The sequence below is a fragment of the Humulus lupulus genome, chromosome 2, assembly GCF_963169125.1.
Source record: "Humulus lupulus chromosome 2, drHumLupu1.1, whole genome shotgun sequence".
NCBI lineage: Eukaryota > Viridiplantae > Streptophyta > Magnoliopsida > Rosales > Cannabaceae > Humulus > Humulus lupulus.
This window is the reverse complement of record NC_084794.1, coordinates 12,828,008-12,848,192: the sequence shown is the minus strand read 5'-3', so window position 1 is coordinate 12,848,192 and position 20,185 is coordinate 12,828,008. Positions and strand designations below refer to the sequence as shown.

Here is a 20,185-nt window from a genome sequence, read left to right as displayed (position 1 = left end):
AAAGCCAGGTGGTTGTATCATGAAAACATCTTCATCAATGACTCCATTAAGGACTGCATTGTTGATATCGATTTGACGAACTTCCCAGTCATATGTTACAGCCAATGTTAAAACAGCTTGAATTGTAGCTGTCTTCACAACCAGACTAAAGATCTCACCAAAGTCTAAGACGGGTCTTTGGTGAAAGCCTTTGGCAACCAAGCGGGCCTTGTATCGTTGAAAACTACCATCTGCATTATACTTGATTTTAAAGACCCATTTGCACCCTACAACATTAGAGTCATAGGAAATAGGCACAAGTGTCTAGGTTCGATTTCGAGTAAGAGCATTGATTTCTTCCTTCATAGCTAATGTCCACCCCTCATGCTGAAGGGAAATGGCCACTGAAGCATGAATATGATCGAGTGGAGAAAAGGCAGCTTGTCCAAGAAAGGTGCAAGGTTTAAAAATTCCAGCTTTGCCCCGAGTAATCATTGGATGAGATGGTTGAGCAGGACCTGGAGGAAGAGGAGTAGCAGTAGTACTAACAGTAGGGGAAGCAGATGTATCAATAAGATCATCAATATTAGCAGTGGCAAAAGGAACAGGTGAGCCTACATCAGGGTGAGGATCACTTACAGATGATTGAGAAGCTGGAGCTGGAGTAACAGGGGAAGTGGATGCTACAGGAATACTTGCTGAAGTAGGTGCAGGATCATGAGCTAGAGAGGTAGCAACTGTTGGAAGTATGAACCAAGAGTGAGGGGTCTGCAAGGTGACAAACTGTTCTGGTTGCGAGTGTTAAAGAAACCAGAGGCACAAGGAAATTCAGATTCATTAAAAATCACATTGCGAGTGATATAGATGCGACCATGTGGGCTGAGGCATTTATACCCCTTGTGGACTTCACTGTAACCTAGATTAATTCATTTAAGAGAATGAAATTCAAGCTTGTGGCTCTGGTATGGCCGAATACATGGAAAGCAGGAGGCACCAAAGACTTTAAGGAATTTATAATCTGGAGTTTTGGAGTATAAAACTTCAAATGGAGACTTTCCTTTAAGGACAGTGGTGGGAAGTCGATTGATCAGATACACTGCGGTCTGAAATGCATCTGACCAATACTTGAGGGGCATGTGAGCTTGTGCAAGGAGTGTGAGGCCTGTCTCGACAATGTGTCGATGTTTGCGTTCGACCCTACCATTCTGTTCCGAAGTATGAGGGCAAGAGTGATGAAAGAATATGCCATTTTCATTAACTAATTGGCTGAAAGCTTGGAACTCTCCACCCCAATCTGTTCTAAGTTGTTTGATTTTTCTATCAAATTGATTTTCAACAAGTCTTTTGAATTGTATAAAAGCAGCCAAAGCATCCGATTTCTGTTTTAAAGAGAACAACCAAGTGAATCTAGTGTGATCATCTAAGAAGTGAATGTAATATCTGAAATTAGTATGAGACGCAATTGGGGAAGGTCCCCACAAATCAGTATGTATTAAATCTAAAACATGAGAGGCATGACTATCTGATTTTTGAAATGGAAGTGAGTGAGCTTTGCCAAATTGGCAAGCATCACAGAAACTTTGATTTTCATTGATATTAATTTTTACATGAGATAGTTTCAAGACTTGATTCAAACACATGACTGGAGGGATGACCAAGACGTCTATGACATGTATCCTTTAGGGAATTCAAAGATGATACACTAGATTTTGTAGAGGACTGAGTTGAGACACCAGAAAAGAAAGTTGTTGTGGCTGTTGGACTATGATTATGAGCTAGAATGGGACCAAGTTGGTAGAGACCTTCTTTAAGTGTTCCGTGCAGCACTTTTTTCCCTGTTATTAGTTCCTTCACACAACAAAAGACAGGAAAGAATTCAATAGAGACATTATTGTCACTTGTTAGCTTTGAGACATTAATAAAATTCTTTGCAATGGAAGGTACATGTAATAGGTCACTTAGCAGTAAAGGATCAGAACCTAAAGTTTGCACAACACCAGTACCAACATGTTTAATAGGAAGTTTTCTTCCATCACCAACGACCATTTGTTCCTTACCATTATATTCCACCTTGTTGTTTACTTTGTCTGCTTCAGGAGTAAGATGATTGGTTGCTCCACTATCGGCATACCAGCTGTCATCGTTTAAGGTCTGTGGAGTTACAACCATTGTTGTCATCTGTCTTTGCTTCTCAGTATGTTGTTGATGCTCATTTGGAGGTGGCTGTCCCATGTAACCCTCATTGTATCTGTTATAACAGACAGCAACAGAATGCCCGTATTTCCCACAGACTTGACAAGTGGGTCTCGAGTTGTCTCTACCATATCTTCCTCTTCCTATATTGTTGTTTCCACCCCTGGATTGATTTCCTTGATAACCTCCTGCATTGTTGTTGTAGCTTCAACCAGAGTTGTTGCTAAACCCACTGCCTCGACCTGAATACCCTCCTCTCGAGGTTAGGTTAAAGAGCTTCTGAGCCATATTAGCAGAAGGGTTACTCAGAGTCTTGCTAGCGGGAGAGACGGCTCCAAGTCTCTCAAGCTTGTTGTCAAAGCTGAGAAGAGACCCTTGTAGTTCTTGCCATGAAAGATTTATTCTCTGCTTAAGCAGAAGAACGATTGAGAGGTATTCCATGTCTAAACCAGACAAAACATTGGCTATAAGGTGTCTCTCTGGATAGGGATCTCCAGCCAAAGCCAAAGATTCTGCCCACATTCTTTTCATCTTGAGATACTCTGTCATGGATTGAGCTCCTTTGCGAACCATCTGAAGTTTAGTGCGGAGATCATCCATGTTGGCCTTCGAGTGTGCTCCATACAGCTCCTCCAAGGCTGTCCAAAGAGCGGATGCAGATCTGCATCCCATTACCTCTGAGGCAATGCTTTCTGACATTGAACCATATAGCCAGCCCATTAATAGCTGGTCATGAACAATCCAAGCTTCGTATTCTGGATTCATTTGTAGCTTAGTAACAACATCTTCGTTTTTATCTGTCTTTTCTACTGAAATAAATTCAGGTGGACATGGTCTTTGACCATTGAGGTAACCTTCCAATCTGTGACCCCTGATTATTGTGATAACCATGGTTTTCCACAAAGGAAAATTGTTTCTGTCGAGCTTGGTTGAGAATGGCTGACTCAAAGTATTGCTGAAAGGAGTCACCAACATGATTGGGGCAGCAACCATTGATGAACTCGGCTGTACCATGGAGCTTCCCTGTGAGTTTCCTGCACCAGGTTTTTCTGGTGATGTTTGAACAGCTCGACTTTGTTCAGTCGACATCGGCGGCGGTAGGAACCTGGCTCTGATACCAAGAGACGATTTAGGAAATTAGACAAAATGGAAAACTCAGCTCACAATGCTGAGGAGCTGTTCATTTCATTAAATAGCAAAAGGAGGAATTACAATAGCCAAAAAAATACTGACACGTATAAAGTAAATGTACAGAAAGCAATGCATAACAGAATTTGGTTACAACGGTATGATTCAATACTATCTTTCTTGGGATTCTCTCATTCTTCCGTACACTGATTCTGCCAGCTCATATGTTGCAATTAACCTTCTAATTCCATTTCTCTAACATAGTTAGTTTTTATTTTAAAGTTATATTGATTTTTTAAGTTTTTATGAGTTGTTGGTATATTATTTTTCAACTAGTGTATATGTTTTTTATGGTATGATATATCAATTTTTTGTTATGATATTTAGTTTTTGTATAATGGTATATATATTTTAATGGTAGTATATAATTTTGTTAACATAGTATATACATTTTCAGTAATAATTTTGTAAGTCTTGTTGATATAATATTTTTCAACTCAGTATATATATTTTGTGGTATAGTATATCATTTAACAACTCATAAAAAACGAAAAAAATTCAAAATAACTTTAAAATAAAAACTAATTAAATAAAGCTAATATACATATACCATAATATTAAAAAAATTAGAACCAAATAGTAATTTGTTAAATAGTTGATAAGCGTACAAAATATATGCTTATTGATAACATTTTCAGATTGATTTGGTTGTTTTTCTCAAGAGAAAGTTTCTATTTAATCTGTTTGGTGAACTTGTGCAGTTTGTCGTTATAATTCTGATTTGTTCGAGAATTTGGATAAATGTTGGTTTTAGTAGCCGAAAATTGGCCAATATGTGGAAATATGGTACAGGCGATATATCGCCTGTCTTGGGCGATATATCGGCATAAGGAGGAATTTCAAATTTTGGCTTTGCAGAAACGACATCAGAAACTTGCGTTTTTATCGAGAACATTCGCCATGCGATATATCGCAGCATCATAGGCGATATATCGGCAAGAGGGCATTTTTGGAAATTTTCATGGAAATTCGTAGGCTTTTGGGTTTTTTTGTAAAAAAGAATAAAAGGAAGATCGAGAAGGACAGAAAGAAGAAGCATTCTGACGGCAAAGGGAAAGAAGCAGAGAAGAATCCGCGTTTATTTTGTTTGTGTTTATTTTATGCTTTTGAATTTTAGATTGTGTGATGAAGTTTAATATTATGAACTAAATTCGTATTTAGAGTATTTTAATGTAGTCACTGGATATTCTATTCGTCTTTAATGCAATTTCTATGAATCTTTGAATTTATGGTTATCTATTGTTCTTATGTTTAATGCTTGTAAGTGATTGGCCATCTGTTGCATGATTATTGGTTTTAATTCAATATCTGAAAAGTGAGAATTGGAATAGCTTTAGACAATAGACATAGATTTCAATTTAGAACGAAAGTATCAAATTGGTTTGTGTAGCAATTAGGTTTTTGTTCTTAATGCGGTTTATGTGTAGAATTTATCACAGACATGTAGAAAATTCGCAGGTAAACTGAATATTTTATATCTTGAGAGAGAATAGAATTGTCATTAGTAAACTTGCTATAACCATAGATCAAAGAAACATATTAGTTGTATTATTGATTGAATAGAATTGAAGGTTGATGAAATTAGAATACTCTAATCTTTCGCTTATATTAAATTTCGTTAATTAAATTGTGCTTTCTTAGTTTATTGTTCATTGTTAATTGTCATTAAAATTTCATTAGTCAAATAGAAATAAAAGTTTGCTATTGGTAATTATTAGATCAATTCCCTGACGGAACGATAATATATTTCCACTACTATTACTTGTTTATTCGATTGCGTATACTTGCGCAGTAGTAAAAATTTGCAACAATACCATATTTGGTAATACGTAATATTAAAAAGGTGGTTAGACTATTTTACTACAAAATTAAAAATATGGACATTTACTTACTTTCACATACTATTAAGTAAGGATCATTTTGCAACAAACCCTTTTAAGTTAGTATGGTTACGTAAAAGTGATTGCTAGCTACTATTATTACACTATGTTTGGTTAGAGAGATGAAAAGTAGGAGGGATTGGAAAAATTACAATGGATGGAGAGGAAGAATAATAGAAAAGAAAGTAGTTCTTTCTCGTATTATTTGGGGAATTGGGAAAATATATATCTCACTTTAATGGAATATTTTAAATATTTAACGGAATATACTTTTAAAACTAACTAAAAATAAATAAATATTTATTAATTATATTTATATAAATTCAAATATTATAAAATATCATTATTATATTAATATTTAATATAAGACTACATATATAATAATTATATTTGTTGACGCGGTTCTTCGCCAACAGGTAATTAAGAAAATAAGAGAAAGAGATTAGTGCTTAATAATGAACCAAGATAGATGGATGATCTTTAGATGGACTGATGACCCAATTACGTTTTTAGGTGGTTCAAAGGTTAAAATCTTTCTACTCCACCAGCCAATATTATTGCTATATTTATGGTATTCTTTACAGGATATTTCGTTACACAATAGAATCTAACCCTTTCTAACTCCCAGGGTCTCCATATTTATAGGAGAGGGCACCTAGGAGTTGGTAAGGGGGGTCATCCCGTGACCCTCTTACCCATCATGTCACTTCTGTGACATTCATGATTAATTTCTAAAACCTGACAAATGAAGTGTGGTCTAATCAACTGGTAAGGGGGATAATGGGCCGCACGGCCCAACCCAGTCGTGGGTGCCTGAATATACACGTTCATGCTGCGTGTCCGAGAATTCAGGGATATATCAGACACGTGATGTCTGATATATGCACGTTTACATTGCGTAGTTGACTTTATAAAAGGTCATAGCTTCCAACTCCAGCTCGTATCCCGAGCTGGATGCCTTCTCGACCTGCGGCCTTCATAGTCCTAACTCAGCCCTTGAGTAATCTTGGCGAACCTTAGGCTACCTCGAGCTAAAGAGGTAGGACCTGACGATGGCAGCTCCGGTCATGGGGTATCCACGTGGCTGATATATAATTAGGCCATATCTCAGCTCGCTAATAGCCCGTTGGAAAATCAGGGCGTACAATATTAATATAAATTTAAATGTTATAAAATATCATTATTATAATAATATATAATACAAGACTAGATATTTAATAATTATATTAATATAGATTTAAATGTTATAAAATATTATTGTGATAATAATATATAATCCTATTTTTTTACTAATTATATTAATATGAATTCAAATATTATAAGATATTATTATTATAATAATATTTAATACAATACTAGATATTTAATACTTATATTGATATAAATTTAAATATTATAAAATATCATTATAATAATATATAATACACAATCTTAATTTTTATTAAAAAAATTATCATTTATGTTTAAAAAGGTTATCATATTATATATATATATAAAATCATAAATAATGTTTTGAATTAATTTTTCATTTAATATGTTTATGTCATTCTTTTATGTGTGTTATTGTTTATTTATTTGAAATTTATATGACAATAATACAAATTTAATTATTGTAGCAATACATCCCAAACCACCATTTTGTAGGCAAATCCACAATCTCGTTAGTTCCACTTTGTTATCTACCAACAAGGAAACACGTGGTTGCATTTTAGTCATCAGTGTCATAATTCATAATATTAAAGCTAATTTTTAATAATTTTAATTCTTTAAATCATTAAAAACAATAAAAAATTAATTAATTATAATAATATATATTAAAATGAAATTAATCTTAATTTAGATTTATTAATTTAATAAAAACAAAAGAATTAAAAATTAAACTAAAAACCTTAAATCTCTAACCCGTAACCCTCATTATCTTCATCTTCTTCTTAACCCCCATTTTCATGCCCATGGTTGAAGCTCGCGCATGGGTCTTGCGCTGGCTTCATCTATCCTCCATTGTTGCTACAAAGATGAACAGATCTATGGCATCGTGGCAAGCAAGTTTTTGGGAGCTCCGGCGTCATCAGAAGTTGGGTTTGAAGGCTATATTCACTGTCAGGGTTCATGCGACGAGAATGGAAGGAAATGCATGGGAATGGATGGGCTCTTGTAGATCTGGGTTCAGTGGTTTTAGGCAACATGTTCAATGGGTTTCAGGCAACAAATTCAGTGGGTTAGTTGTTTATTGTCTTGATTTTTTTATTGTTGTTATTCATTTTCTAGGTTCAGTGGCTTGTAACGGGGTGGGTGTATTGTCCCGAAATCCATAATGCGATTTAGTGGTTGGATTAGTAGGTCGGGAGGACCATAATTGATTTATTATGCCATTAAACTATTATATGCATGTTTATGTGAATTATATTATAATATGATGTTAAATGCATGCATGTGGGTCCACATTTCATCATAGGGGCATTTTGGTAATTTGGTCCGTTGAGGGCGTAATTGTGTATTTTCATGCATGTTGGTGAGCTATTGTTGAGGCCACATTATAATGTGAATTTGTTCGAGCCATTCGGCATGAGACGATCTATGAGTGCAAGCTAGCGGTTTGGTCATACAGGATTAAGTTCGGGGCTCGGGGTGAGTCTCGGGGTATTTTGGTGATTAGAGCGTTGCCAGGAGTTAAAGGGTAACAGGATATGAATTATTGGTTTTTGAGAATATCGATAATAACGGGAATTGAAGGGTGTTAATTATGATTAACGAAATAGACAGGAAATGACGATTTTACCCTTGGGAGCCTTTAGAAAAGGGCAATTTAGTATTTTCACCCCTAGGATATGTATAAGCCATTGAAGGCTGTGGAAGGTTAGCCAAAACAGAGTATCAAAGTTTCTCTCCCGTACATCTTTTCTTCTCCTTTTTCCTTTGGATTTTTGAGCTTCATTTGAGGATTCAAGCTAGGGAAGTGGATCTTGAGGGCTTAGGATTGTGTTCCACCATTGAAGAGGATCCTAAACTGAGCTTGAGGTAAGGTTCTAGCCATTAAAACTCTAGCTTTGCTCTGTTTTTTATTTGGAATTCAGCTTGGATTTCTAGGTTGGTTAAAGGGAATTGATGAGAGTTTTTGGCTAGGGTTACTTGGGTTGTGATGCCTAGGACATGTGTAGATGGTTTTTGGGTTCATTTGGGACTTTAAATGAGGTTTGAGAGCTTTTGGTTCAGGTTGGAAATGGTGGAGTCGAAGGAGGAAAGTTTCAGTGCAATTCTGGCTGAGTGTAGCGCTACAGCGTGTTATATTATTTCATATAATATAATATTAGATTAAATAATGTGACAAAATGTGATTTGTCACACAAATGTGATTTGTCACACCTTGTAACATATTATTGAGAGTCACAAAATTGGACTAATGTGTGTGCCCAAATGTGACATATTTTGGAGTTACAAAATCAGTTACAAATTTGTAACTCCCAAATATTACCCAATAATGTGTATATTATATGTTACACATTTGAGATTGGATTTCATAAAGTCATGATGATATATGACTGTTGGAGACATGTTTTTAACTCCCAATAGGTGTTTGGAGGTTACAAAATCATGTGGGAAAGGATTTGGGACGTTTTGTAATGTTTTGAAAAAATGAATTTTTTGTGCTGAAAATGGCCTGTGGCCGCGGCCTGGGGGATAGAAGCTAGTGGCCGCGGCCAGTGAGGCTGACAGCCTATGTAAATTTTCAGTTTTTTCCAAATTAAACGGTTCTAATATCCCAAATAACTCCCAAATCTCCATTTTAATTCCATAAACATCCAATTAAACATTGGTAACAGCCATGGGGGTTGGTGGAATTTGAAATTCAAAGGGGTATCTCAAACTCTATAAATAGGAGCCTAATGCTCACTTGTATGAAACACCATTTTTCATCCACAAAGCACTTGGCTGAAAAATACACCTTGAGGCTTGATAATTCCAGAGAGCTATTTCCTTGAGAGATCCCTTAGTGCTTAAAGAATAGGGTGAAATAAGCTTTTGGACAAAGGTTGTGATCCTTATTCAAGTTGGTGATCCCCACTACTCTACACTTTGGTTGTGTGAGAGTTTGTTTGTGTTTTCATTCTTTTGATCTTGTTGATCTTATTTACTTGTATTGTTATAGTATTGAGTTTGTAATCTTCTTCTTCTACATCTTTCTATTTACTTGTATTTTGAGCAATTGAGTTGTAATACTTACTTAATCAACATTATCTTGTCCATTGTATTTTTGCATAGAGTTGTATTTGGTTTTTCCATAATTCCATTGAGCAATAATATATATTCTCTAACACAACGCCTTGTAGATCAGTCTAATTCATGAGTTATCATGAACTCATGTTTATGTTTATTGGATATTTTGATTCATTCGTTAAGGTCTCTTGAGATAATGAGGCTAGTGACTTTTTTTTTGGAGATTCAATATCATGAATGGCTGGGAACCATTACATTCAACCAATCCTTTATCGATGACTTACTAACGAGTTGAGTGCAAATTATCGTTTTACCTCTCATCAGTATTTTATCTTTAACTCTCACTAAGTTCCTTATAAATGATATTTTCGTGAACTTAATCACAAAAATGAGATCTTAATCATTTAACCTTTTGAACAAAGCAATTAAGGAAATCATATTTTCACTTTTCATACAGAAGTTATAGATTTCATATCCATGAATAATACTCCCACTCAATTATACTAATAAATCTCCAAGATGTAAGTATGGGCTATACCGTAGGTAGGGATGGAAACGAGGCGGGTAATTGATGGGGGTGCTTCCCCCACCTCCATTCCCATTTATCATTTTAATCCCCATCCCTGCCCCCAACCCCGCATATTCCTTGTCGGGGGTGGGGTGGGGAATACCTGTTGGAGCGGGGAATCCTCGTGGGTACCCATTTATTTAATTTTTTTTTTTAAAAAAACAGATTACCTAAAATTAATATATATTACACGTTGGAAATATATGACCTTACTCATTGCAAATCAACAATGAATAATGATAATAATGCAATATTCCAAACTCTAGATGTTGATCAAGATTCAAATTTATAGTGTGAAGGAAATTCTTCATAATCAAATAAACATGTTCATGATATGAATGTTAATCTTGAATATAATGAACTAAATGATTAAATGATGATAAGGTGAATTTAGATACATTTAATCATCAATACTAACATGAATAACATAATAGAATCATAAAATACAAAATTAGGGTTAGAGAGATACAACCTTTGTATTGAGCAACTTGAATCTTCAACTTGGGGAACTTCTAAGGCTTATACACAATATGAATATTGTTGTCCGAAATCTCTATTCCAAGCCTTCCCAATTGCTTGATGCTTCAACAAAGTAGAATGAGATTTGGGATTGAACAAGCCTTGAAACTCATGCAAGTCAAACAATCTTGATGAGTTTCTTGGAGAAAACTTTGGTCTTAGAGAGTTAGAGAGAGAGAGAGAGTTGGAAAGTGTGATCAAGGCTTTTCAACTCTAATAACCCATATATATAGTGTAGGCATCATAATTAGTCTAACCAATAGGATTAGATCATTTAAAAGACATCATTTGGAGCATTTTACGTAAATTGTACAACCCTAGAAGACCGCCCAGGCGATTCATCGCCTGCTAAGGCTTTTGAAGCCCTTCGCATTTAGGCGATGTTACACCACTTAGGGGGTGACGTATCACCAGCCTCTCTGACTTTGGACCACTCCAATGGTCCTAAAATTGCTCCAAATGATACCAAACTTTTTAGGAATGTTTGGATACCTCATTGTATCACTTTAGACCTATAAAAGTCACTTTTAGATGTCCTCTACACAATCTCATGTTTTCACTTCTCTTTAAGTGAAAATTGTTAAGTGTTTTGCACCTCAACGTGTAAACATCTTAACCATTATATTTAACCAATATCAACATTACACTATATTAATCACTCAAAGTATTAAATATGTACAAAATAAAATTAAAATCCTTAAAAAGTTACTAATATTCTACAAAATCACATAAAGAAATATGTAAACTAAATTAAAATATTATAAAATTAATAAAAAAATAAAACAGGGCCCCATTGGGGCGTGGAGTGCTATCCCCATCCCTGCCTCGTTCCTCGTTTAGGCGGGGAATCCCTGCTTCATTAGGGGCAGGTACCATGGGGCCCCGTCCCCATGGGGAAAATTTTCATCCCTAACCGTAGGGTAAACTGGTAAGAAACATGTCAAAAGATTTAAATAATATCATTATCAGAATATTATCACTCATAATTAAGACTGACTTGACTTATGGTCAACGTTGTGACATTGATAAGATTCAATAACAACGATACTTATTCTTCTATCAATAATCAATATCGGTCCTAGTAATCAAATACATCCGATCTTATCTACTTGGTCAATGTCTTGGACAAGACATCACACCCCGAATGTGTAAGTAGATCATATCGTAGAATACGTAATCAGTAAAATTCCAATGCACTGGTTTAATCTTAGGACTTGTTCTTTTGAACATATAATTACAACTATAATCCACTGTGACCTAGTCACTATAATTGTAACAATCTATATGTTCAGGATTTTATGAATGTTTGTATTAATTGAATAAACATGTAATAAAACAGGCTAACAATGCGATTGAATAAACAAAATGATTTTTACTTCTTTTATTGATAATAAAAACGTGTTACATGAGAAATATGGTTTTATTAAGGGCATAAAACTCAACGTAAGAGATGATAATTGTAATCAGCTTCAATTAATAAGCTTCATTGCCCCATCTGCCTATAAATAGGGTTAGGGCACACATTGTAAATTATTCGATTCCTAGTTTTTAGAGTGAGTACAAACACTGCTTGTAAACCCCAAGAGAACTTGAGTTGTGCAAGTTTTTCATCATCCTAATACAAGTGACTCGTGGACTATAGTTAATTAATAACCTGGACTACGTAAAAGTTGTGTTCCGTTTTCATTTTCTTTAAGCTTTACTATTATATTAATTGTTAGCGAAAAAGCTAGTCAAAATATTATTGGATTTTTTTTTTTGTATAAAGTGTTTTTTTAAATTTTATGTTTCGGTTGTTTTTTTTATTAAAAATGTTATTTTTTAGCTTTTTATTATTTAAAATTCTTTTAAATCAATTTTTCAATAAATAATAACATGGACAAATAACAAATTGCCACAGAATATAGTTATTGATGACATTAATCTCAAATTGTGACATGTAATTGTTAAATATACGGAACTATAAATTTGTCAAAACTAAAAATTGGGTTATGTGTAGAAAAATGTATAAATAAGGGAGTTTTGACACTAATTACCCTACATATAATACAAACCCAACTAAAAGGAGGCTGATCGCAAATCAAAAGGAAGGCAATTAAGAGTCGCTAACTTAAAAACGCAGAGAAAATAGAAAGAGAAAGAATAGAAAAGCTTTGATTCTTGTTCAGTCCCTAATTCAAAATTAATTTATTTAACTATTGGGTTAAATAGATTGGTACTTGTTAGATTTAACCCCAATTAGATATATTTAAAATACTTATTTAATTAAAAAAATGAGCAGGAATAGAACATAAAATGTCAATAAAACTCGAGTAAGAGTCGAACCAAAAGTTTACACAGAAAATGTTGAGAACAAAAGTAAGAGTTCTAACCCAAGAAGAAGAAAAAATATATATTATTTAAGGCATAAATGATAATAATTTCAATAAATTAGAAAAGTTACATGGCCAGAAAGTTATTAGATATTCTGAAGCACTCGAGGCTCCTTATCATCATAACCAAACTAAACCCAATAAATAATACCAAGTAGCTAGCATGATAAATAATGGAACTAATAAAAAGGAACTATTGAATAAAAATGCAGACATTTTTGTACTAAAAAATGCATATATTGGTAGAGGTCTAATTCTTGAAATACCACTCAGGCAGAGGTTTTTTTGTTGGGTTCAAAGACATACTTGACAAGTGAATCCTTGATTGACAACAACTCAGGGAATTCATTTTTCAACTTAGATGCATCCATTTCATTGTTGCTCCGAGGGGCAACAATGACCTTGGCCTGTTCTTCTAGCGTAAAATTAGACCACTTAAAACTGGGATCCATGTATTTCTTGTACATCTCCAGGATCTCATTGTGGCTCACAACGCCTGGGTTTGTGAAGTTCCAAATGCCCCTGCAGTTCCTCTTAGCCATCTCAACTGAAATAGGAAGTAGCTCATCCAAGATAGTCATACTGTTTGGAATGTCAACAACTTTTTCATAACGTGTAATCTTTGTGATAAAGTTCCTGGGATTGCTTAGATCAGATGATATTGGCATTCGAACTCTTAGGGTGCAAACATTGTCATATTCTTTCAATAGTTCTTCCACCTGGCACAAAAAGTAAACAAGAAAAAATATTAACTAACAGCTATTCCAATAGAACTTTCTGAAAAGGAAAGAGGAAAAGACTTGAATGGTTAAAATTTTTACCATGGCTTTGGTTTTAGAGTAAAAGGATCCTATGAAATTTGGTGTGTCTTCCTCCTTAAATCCAATGCCAGATCTTATTGGATGTGCCTCGTTGTACTCGAAGATGCAACCAGTAGCATAATTCATCAGTAGGAGGCCGTGCTCTCTGCACACATCTGCCAGAGTTAATGTACCGACAACATTTGCCCGAATTGTCTCAGGTTTATGCGTTTCACACCAATCTACATTGGGCCTGCCTGTCACTCCAGCAGCATTGAAAACATGGGTTGGTTTACTACTTTGAATATCTGCCAAGAGCTGTGATCGATTCTCCAATCGTCCCCTTCCATACTCAAAAGGAATATTTTGCTTCTCACAGATTTTCCCAAGAAGGCCTCCAATCCATCCTGTTCTACCATAAATCAGAAACTTCAGGGCTGACTTCTGAGCAGGTGGATCATTCCTAGAAGCTGGGACGACATTTGGACTCTGATTAGACTTGTCTACCGTAAAAGTCGAAATGGAATCACTAGCATCAGGTCCATCAAACTGTCTTTCAATTCCAGGCACCATCAGCATCCTTGGATGAGGGAGCAGTGCACCAGAAACATCTCCCCACCAATCAGGGTTCTTGACATACCATTCCATTGTCTTCTTGAGACCCTCCTCCCAGGTAGTTCTTTCAGCCCAGCCCAAGACTTTCAACTTTTCATCATCCAAAAAGTATCTTTGGTCATTAAATGGTCTGTTTTCCACATACTTGATATGTGTATCTGGGTTCATGGAGAAGAGAGAACAAATTTCTTTGGCTACATCAATCACCCTCCTCTCCCTTTTCGTCCCAATGTTGTACACATGGCCTACCTCACCTTTGTGAAGAATAACTTCAAATGCCTCAGCAACATCTTCACAATAAAGATAACTCCTAACATTTGATCCATCACCATGAATAGGAAGTGGCTTTCCTTCCATAGCCAAGAGAATGAATTTTGGAATGAGCTTTTCAGGGAATTGATTAGGCCCATACACATTGTTTCCTCTAGTTGTTATCACAGGTAATCCATATGATCGCCCATATGCCATAACAAGCATTTCTGCCCCAGCTTTTGTAGCAGAATATGGATTTGTGGGGAGGAGCTGGGAAGCCTCATGATTTCCATCAACAGCGTCTTCTTCTGTTTCACCGTAGACTTCATCTGTGCTCACATGGATGAACCTTCTGATTTGACCAGTGACTTTACAGGCTTCTAAGAGGACATGGGTACCATAAATGTTGTTTTTAGTAAATTCAAAACTGTTTCCAAAGGAGTTGTCAACATGGGTCTGAGCTGCAAAATGCATTATTGTATCAATTGACTCCGTGAGAAGGATGAAATTAACTAAGTCGGCACTGCCAATGTCTCCCTTGATGAACTTGAAATTGGGGGATGATCGTGAAGGAAGCAGGTTCTTCAAATTTGAACAGTAATCAAGCTTGTCAAGTACAACAATATTGTACTCAGGGTAGTTCCGAATAAGTCTGTTGCAAACATGGGATGCAATGAAGCCAGCAGCTCCAGTAATGAGAATATTCTTTGGTTTATAAGTGGTAGCCATATCCAAGCAGTTCTACACAAGCCAAGAAGCTCAGAATCTCAGAACTACAAAGAAAGCACGGAAAAAATACTGTGTGGAAAAGACAAAATGTTGTTAATTAGCAAGCTGAATGAGAGATCAAATTGGGAACTTTATAGTGGGACTTCCATGATCTGCATTTACAGCAATAGCTTTCATCTATCAAAGCCTGAATTAAGGCGAAAACAATTTAACTTCAGGAAAAACTAGCCTTTATGGTGAGAAGAATTTGCTTGATTGGTGTTCATAATTTACAAAAGTTAATTACTTAATAATAAATAAATCCCTAATGTGCATCGTTACATAGAAAAGTGCAGCTATCATTTCTGCTCAAATAGAAACCAAACAAAATTATAAAACATTGAGTATTCCCTTGTGATATTCATGTTTTCTCCAAAGAACAGTATTCACAGAATTTATAATCAATTGAAACCAAATTAAGAAGAAGAAGAAGGGAAAAAAAGTCTTGCATTTTCAAGAAAAATCCAGAACAGGCATTCCGACAAATACAATATGAGCATTTGAAAATAACAAATTTAATGATGTATTTCAGATAGAATCCATTAATGCAGTATACAATCCCTTCTCAAACCAAACACGTAACTAACAGATCTGTGTATAAGAAGCCAAACCAGATCTCAATATCTCCTTACTCCACTTTTTTCTTTTTTTCAAAGACGATCTTTCCTCAAAAAGGAAAAATGAAAAATGGCAAACAGACATGATCTAGAGACCCACATTACCCAAAACTAACATAAAACAAATAATTACCCAACAAAACAAAAGTACACAATCACAAATGATTCACACTCAAACAAAATGCAATCTTGTACAAATTGGAGATCTGTGCCCAAAGCGTGTCCAAGATTAGTACAATGATTCTGCATTCAATTTAATTACTGTAAATATATACATATCTATATAGAAATACTTACAGGGAGACCCGGAAACGGAAGCTGAGCTCAGATTTGAGTAGGAGAAAATGCTACAATTTTTGGGTATAGAATAAGTAATGAAGAAGAAATTATAGAGAGATCTGGAGCTGTGATGAAGGGAAGTCGTTATAGTAAGGTTGGTATTTATAAATATGCCTGGGCTATTAAAATAAAACCAAATAAATACCTATTATTAATATTGTATTTATTTTTTGTCAAAAAAAAATATATTGTATTATTTAATTAATCATTTATGTTAAAATATATTTGATAGATTCTTATTTAGAGGAATGGTAAAGACTAAAAAAGGTATGTTAGCCTATTCATACTATAACACATTAATGTCACGTTTGACATGCCCTATAATGAGATCTTATTATATTAAATAAGTAGAATATTAGGTTTGGAATGAATATTGTATTGTATTAATTATTACAATTACAAATTTTAATACAATAACAATTTTATTACTAAATACATAAAAAATGGTATGTGTTAGCTTATATTGTAATATTTTTTAAATTAAGTTGTATTGTGGTAAGGTTTGGAGCCACGTCTGGGTCCAGGGTCGGGTGTGGGGTCCGAGTTCATGGTTGGGTCCGAGTCTGGGTCCGGGGCCAGGGTCGGAATAGGGATCGAGATCCCTCTCAGGGTCGAGTTTCAGGGTTTGGGGTCGGGGCCAATGTAGTATCACATTTGATGTTGTTTTAAAATATTTATTTTATTTAGTTTTAATTAATACAATATAAGTGAATATCAAACTAATATTATACAATACAATGCTATGTACCAAGTACCAAATGTTGCCTAAATGTCTAATAATAATTACTTAATACTAGATCCTAATTTAATTGATTATTAATTATTTAATCTAATATGGAAACAAATTATAATTGTTTTAGGTTGAGAAATTGAACCGTTTGCATTTTGACACGTTGATATAGTGAGAAGGGAATGAAAATGAGAAAGAGTTATAGGTAGCTGCCTACCCAATATATATATTAATTATCCCTGACAAAAAAAAATATTAATTTTCATTTTAAAAATAGAAACATAATCATGAGGAAAATAAATGAGAGATGGACCAAAGGCAAGGAAAAGGGGACCATATTCTTGAGCGTATTTAATCAGAAATTTGATTTATGGTAGCAACACATTTAGTGAGACCGACATTTATACTTTTATAATACACCGACAAAAATTAACACTTTTTTATTTACTCCATAGTACTGTAATATAGAAAATAAATAATCATATGGAAAACTTGACCAAGAAAGAAATCCCAACAAAAGATAACCCAAATAGATTAACCAAGTCATTAAGGAGTATAACAAACTAAAATTGAAAACCATGTCAAAATCCCCACACACAAAATAGAACTAATGAGCTTGCATTTCTTAGATAAGACTCTTTGTGGTTCAGTAAACTCACGAGACTAAGAATTGCAGTAAATTTGTGGTCAGGGAAAAAGACCTGACACAAAATTATGGTATAAGTCAAAATCATCAACAGACAAAGAGTAACAATTCACAAGCTAAAATAGAAAACAACAAAACAAACGAGGAAAAAATAGACATGATCTCGAACAAACATATGAAGGACAACCACACCATTGATGAAAAGCTAAAACCCACTGGGAAATACAAACCTAACAGTCCTCATACCTAACCCTCGAAACTCGCATAAAAGTAGGGAGTAGAGCCCAAACGTCGAACACCAAGCCACCCCTTCAACAACCAGCACTGAGAGGCCAGAAACTCTAATTATCAAAGTAGCCTTAGATGAGTACGAGGCAAAGGTCACTAGAAAGAGAAGTCGCTATTAATCCAAAGCACAACGCCAAACCACCATTGCAAGAAAAACATCGACTACGGCTCCAATGATCCCCCATATATGCATAGCCTTTTGGCCAGAGCGTCACCAACATGCAGCAACACTCCAACCAAGAGAAAAAAGCCTGAGAGCTTAGGGTTTTAAAAAAATGGGAAATTGAGAGAGAGAGAGAGAAGGAAAACAAAGAGCTGTTGGGGTTTTATGCTCTAATTAAAACTCAAATTCTTTGTAATCTCATTTTATTATCAATAAAAGAATAGAAATCATTTTTTGACTTGGTCAATCACTTTGCTCACATGTTTTATTTTCATGATTATTTGTTTAATATAAACTTCTATTAAATCCCGAGCATATAGCTAATCGTATTTATAGTGACGTAATCATAGTGAAATATAAATATGATTATATGTTCAAAATAAGTTAGTCCTAAGATTAGTCAGTCCTAAGATTAGTCAGTGCACAAGATTTACACTGACTTGTCAATCTACGATATGATCTACTTACACATTGTGAGTGTTATGTTCTTTCTAGAACATTAGCAAAGTATATAAGATTGGATGTATTTGTTACATCGGATAGGACCGATATTGACAGTTGATAAGATAAGTAAACATACCATTATTATCTATTCTAGTCATATCATATAGTTGACCATAGGTTAATTCAATCTCAATTCTGAGTGGTTAGTATTCTAACTGATTGTATTATTTGAGTTCTTTGACTTGTTTGTTACCAGCTTACCCTACGGACTAGCCCATACTTACATCTTGGGAACTTGGTAGTATAATTGAGTGGGAGTGTTAATCATAGATATGAACATCTATAGCTTCTGATGAAGAAGTGAAACGATGGTTTACTTTTAGTTTGGTTCATGGTGTTAAATGATAGAGATCTCATTTCAGTAATTAAATTAGTTTATTGAAATATCATTTACAAGGAACTAAGTGTTTTAAGGATAAAATACAATGAGGGATAAAACGGTATTTTGGTCCCATCTCATTATAGACCGTCTATAGAGGATTAAGTGACAATTATGGTTGTAACAATGGATAATTAATAGCGTATTTATATTTGTTATAGAGCGTTCTATGAATTCAAGAGTGCAGTTCTGAGTATGTTATCCAAAAAGCAGGTATGGATGACGTGGCAAACATTTTTAACACGTGGCTGACACCTGGCAGAGGTTCTGTTCGACCATCGACTAGGAAGATTCCCCTGACACAGCATTTGGGTTTTATATACGACCAGCTTGGTCGTGTACCCCGTATATTTTGAGATAATCCTGTACAATTGTAATCATATCCGAGATTATCTCCCATGATTCCTGATGATCCGATTATTTAGGAAAAAATATCTGTAACTAATTCATGTAATCCTCCTTGAGTCTATAAATCGAGAAGAAATAGCTCAAGGGAGGGACTTTTGGCTGATTTTGTTTTATGTTTTAGAAGAGAATTTGAGCTATTACCTTTCAATTGTATTACTTATCCCTCTAAAGCTTGTGAAACTCGAAGAACCCTAGTTCTTTGATCACTCCTTTGAGAATTAAGATCAATAATAGCTTAAGTGGACGTAGGTCATTACCAATTCGTGGGGCCGAACCACCATAATTTGTTGTTTCGTTTACCTTTCTTTCCATTAGATCTATTTCAATACTTTCTGTCACATCAAGCATTTGACTCCGTGTCAGTTGACCAAAATGAGGGTCAACATTCTGGTGCTTTCATTGAGAGCTTGAGACGAGGTTGTTGAAGTACTAATGGCAAAGACAACAAGGAAGACTGGGCAGGCTGCTGACGCTGCACCATCTCAACCTCCTCCTCCGAACATGGCTGAGAATGAGCCACACTTGGAGTTTGATGAGGAGGAACTGGACTCCGAAACGCTGAGAACTACTCTGGGAGTATTGTATGATGAATTGGCCAATCTAAGAGCCAGTCAAGAAAGTGTTGCGGAGACCATGGCATGACAGCAGCAAGAAATAGAGCGTCAGCACCAAGAGCTGAGTGAAAGACAGGCGGAGATGGACCGTCGTCAGAGGGAGGCCATGGTAGCCCTCGAAGCAGCCCTCCAACTGGCTAGGAGTCAG

The 20,185-nt window shown here is 35.1% G+C and overlaps 1 protein-coding gene across 3 annotated transcripts; it reads right to left on the bottom strand.

Moving 5' to 3' along the window:
• Positions 1-12,921: 12,921 nt before the first annotated feature.
• On the bottom strand, positions 12,922-16,409 carry LOC133817311 (trifunctional UDP-glucose 4,6-dehydratase/UDP-4-keto-6-deoxy-D-glucose 3,5-epimerase/UDP-4-keto-L-rhamnose-reductase RHM1-like). 3 transcript variants are annotated; one of them, XM_062249791.1, is made up of 3 exons: positions 16,264-16,409; positions 13,736-15,322; positions 12,922-13,633 (listed from the first exon to the last, which is right to left on the bottom strand). In XM_062249791.1, the coding sequence occupies exons 2-3, from the start codon at positions 15,308-15,310 to the stop codon at positions 13,184-13,186; spliced, it is 2,025 nt and encodes a 674-aa protein (XP_062105775.1). In that variant the 5' UTR covers positions 15,311-15,322; positions 16,264-16,409; the 3' UTR covers positions 12,922-13,183. The 3 variants fall into 3 exon arrangements, with proteins under 3 accessions (XP_062105775.1, XP_062105776.1, XP_062105778.1); XM_062249792.1 differs by having other exon boundaries at positions 13,736-15,379; positions 16,264-16,403; XM_062249794.1 differs by having other exon boundaries at positions 13,736-15,354; positions 16,264-16,403.
• Between the last annotated feature and the right edge of the window lie 3,776 nt (positions 16,410-20,185).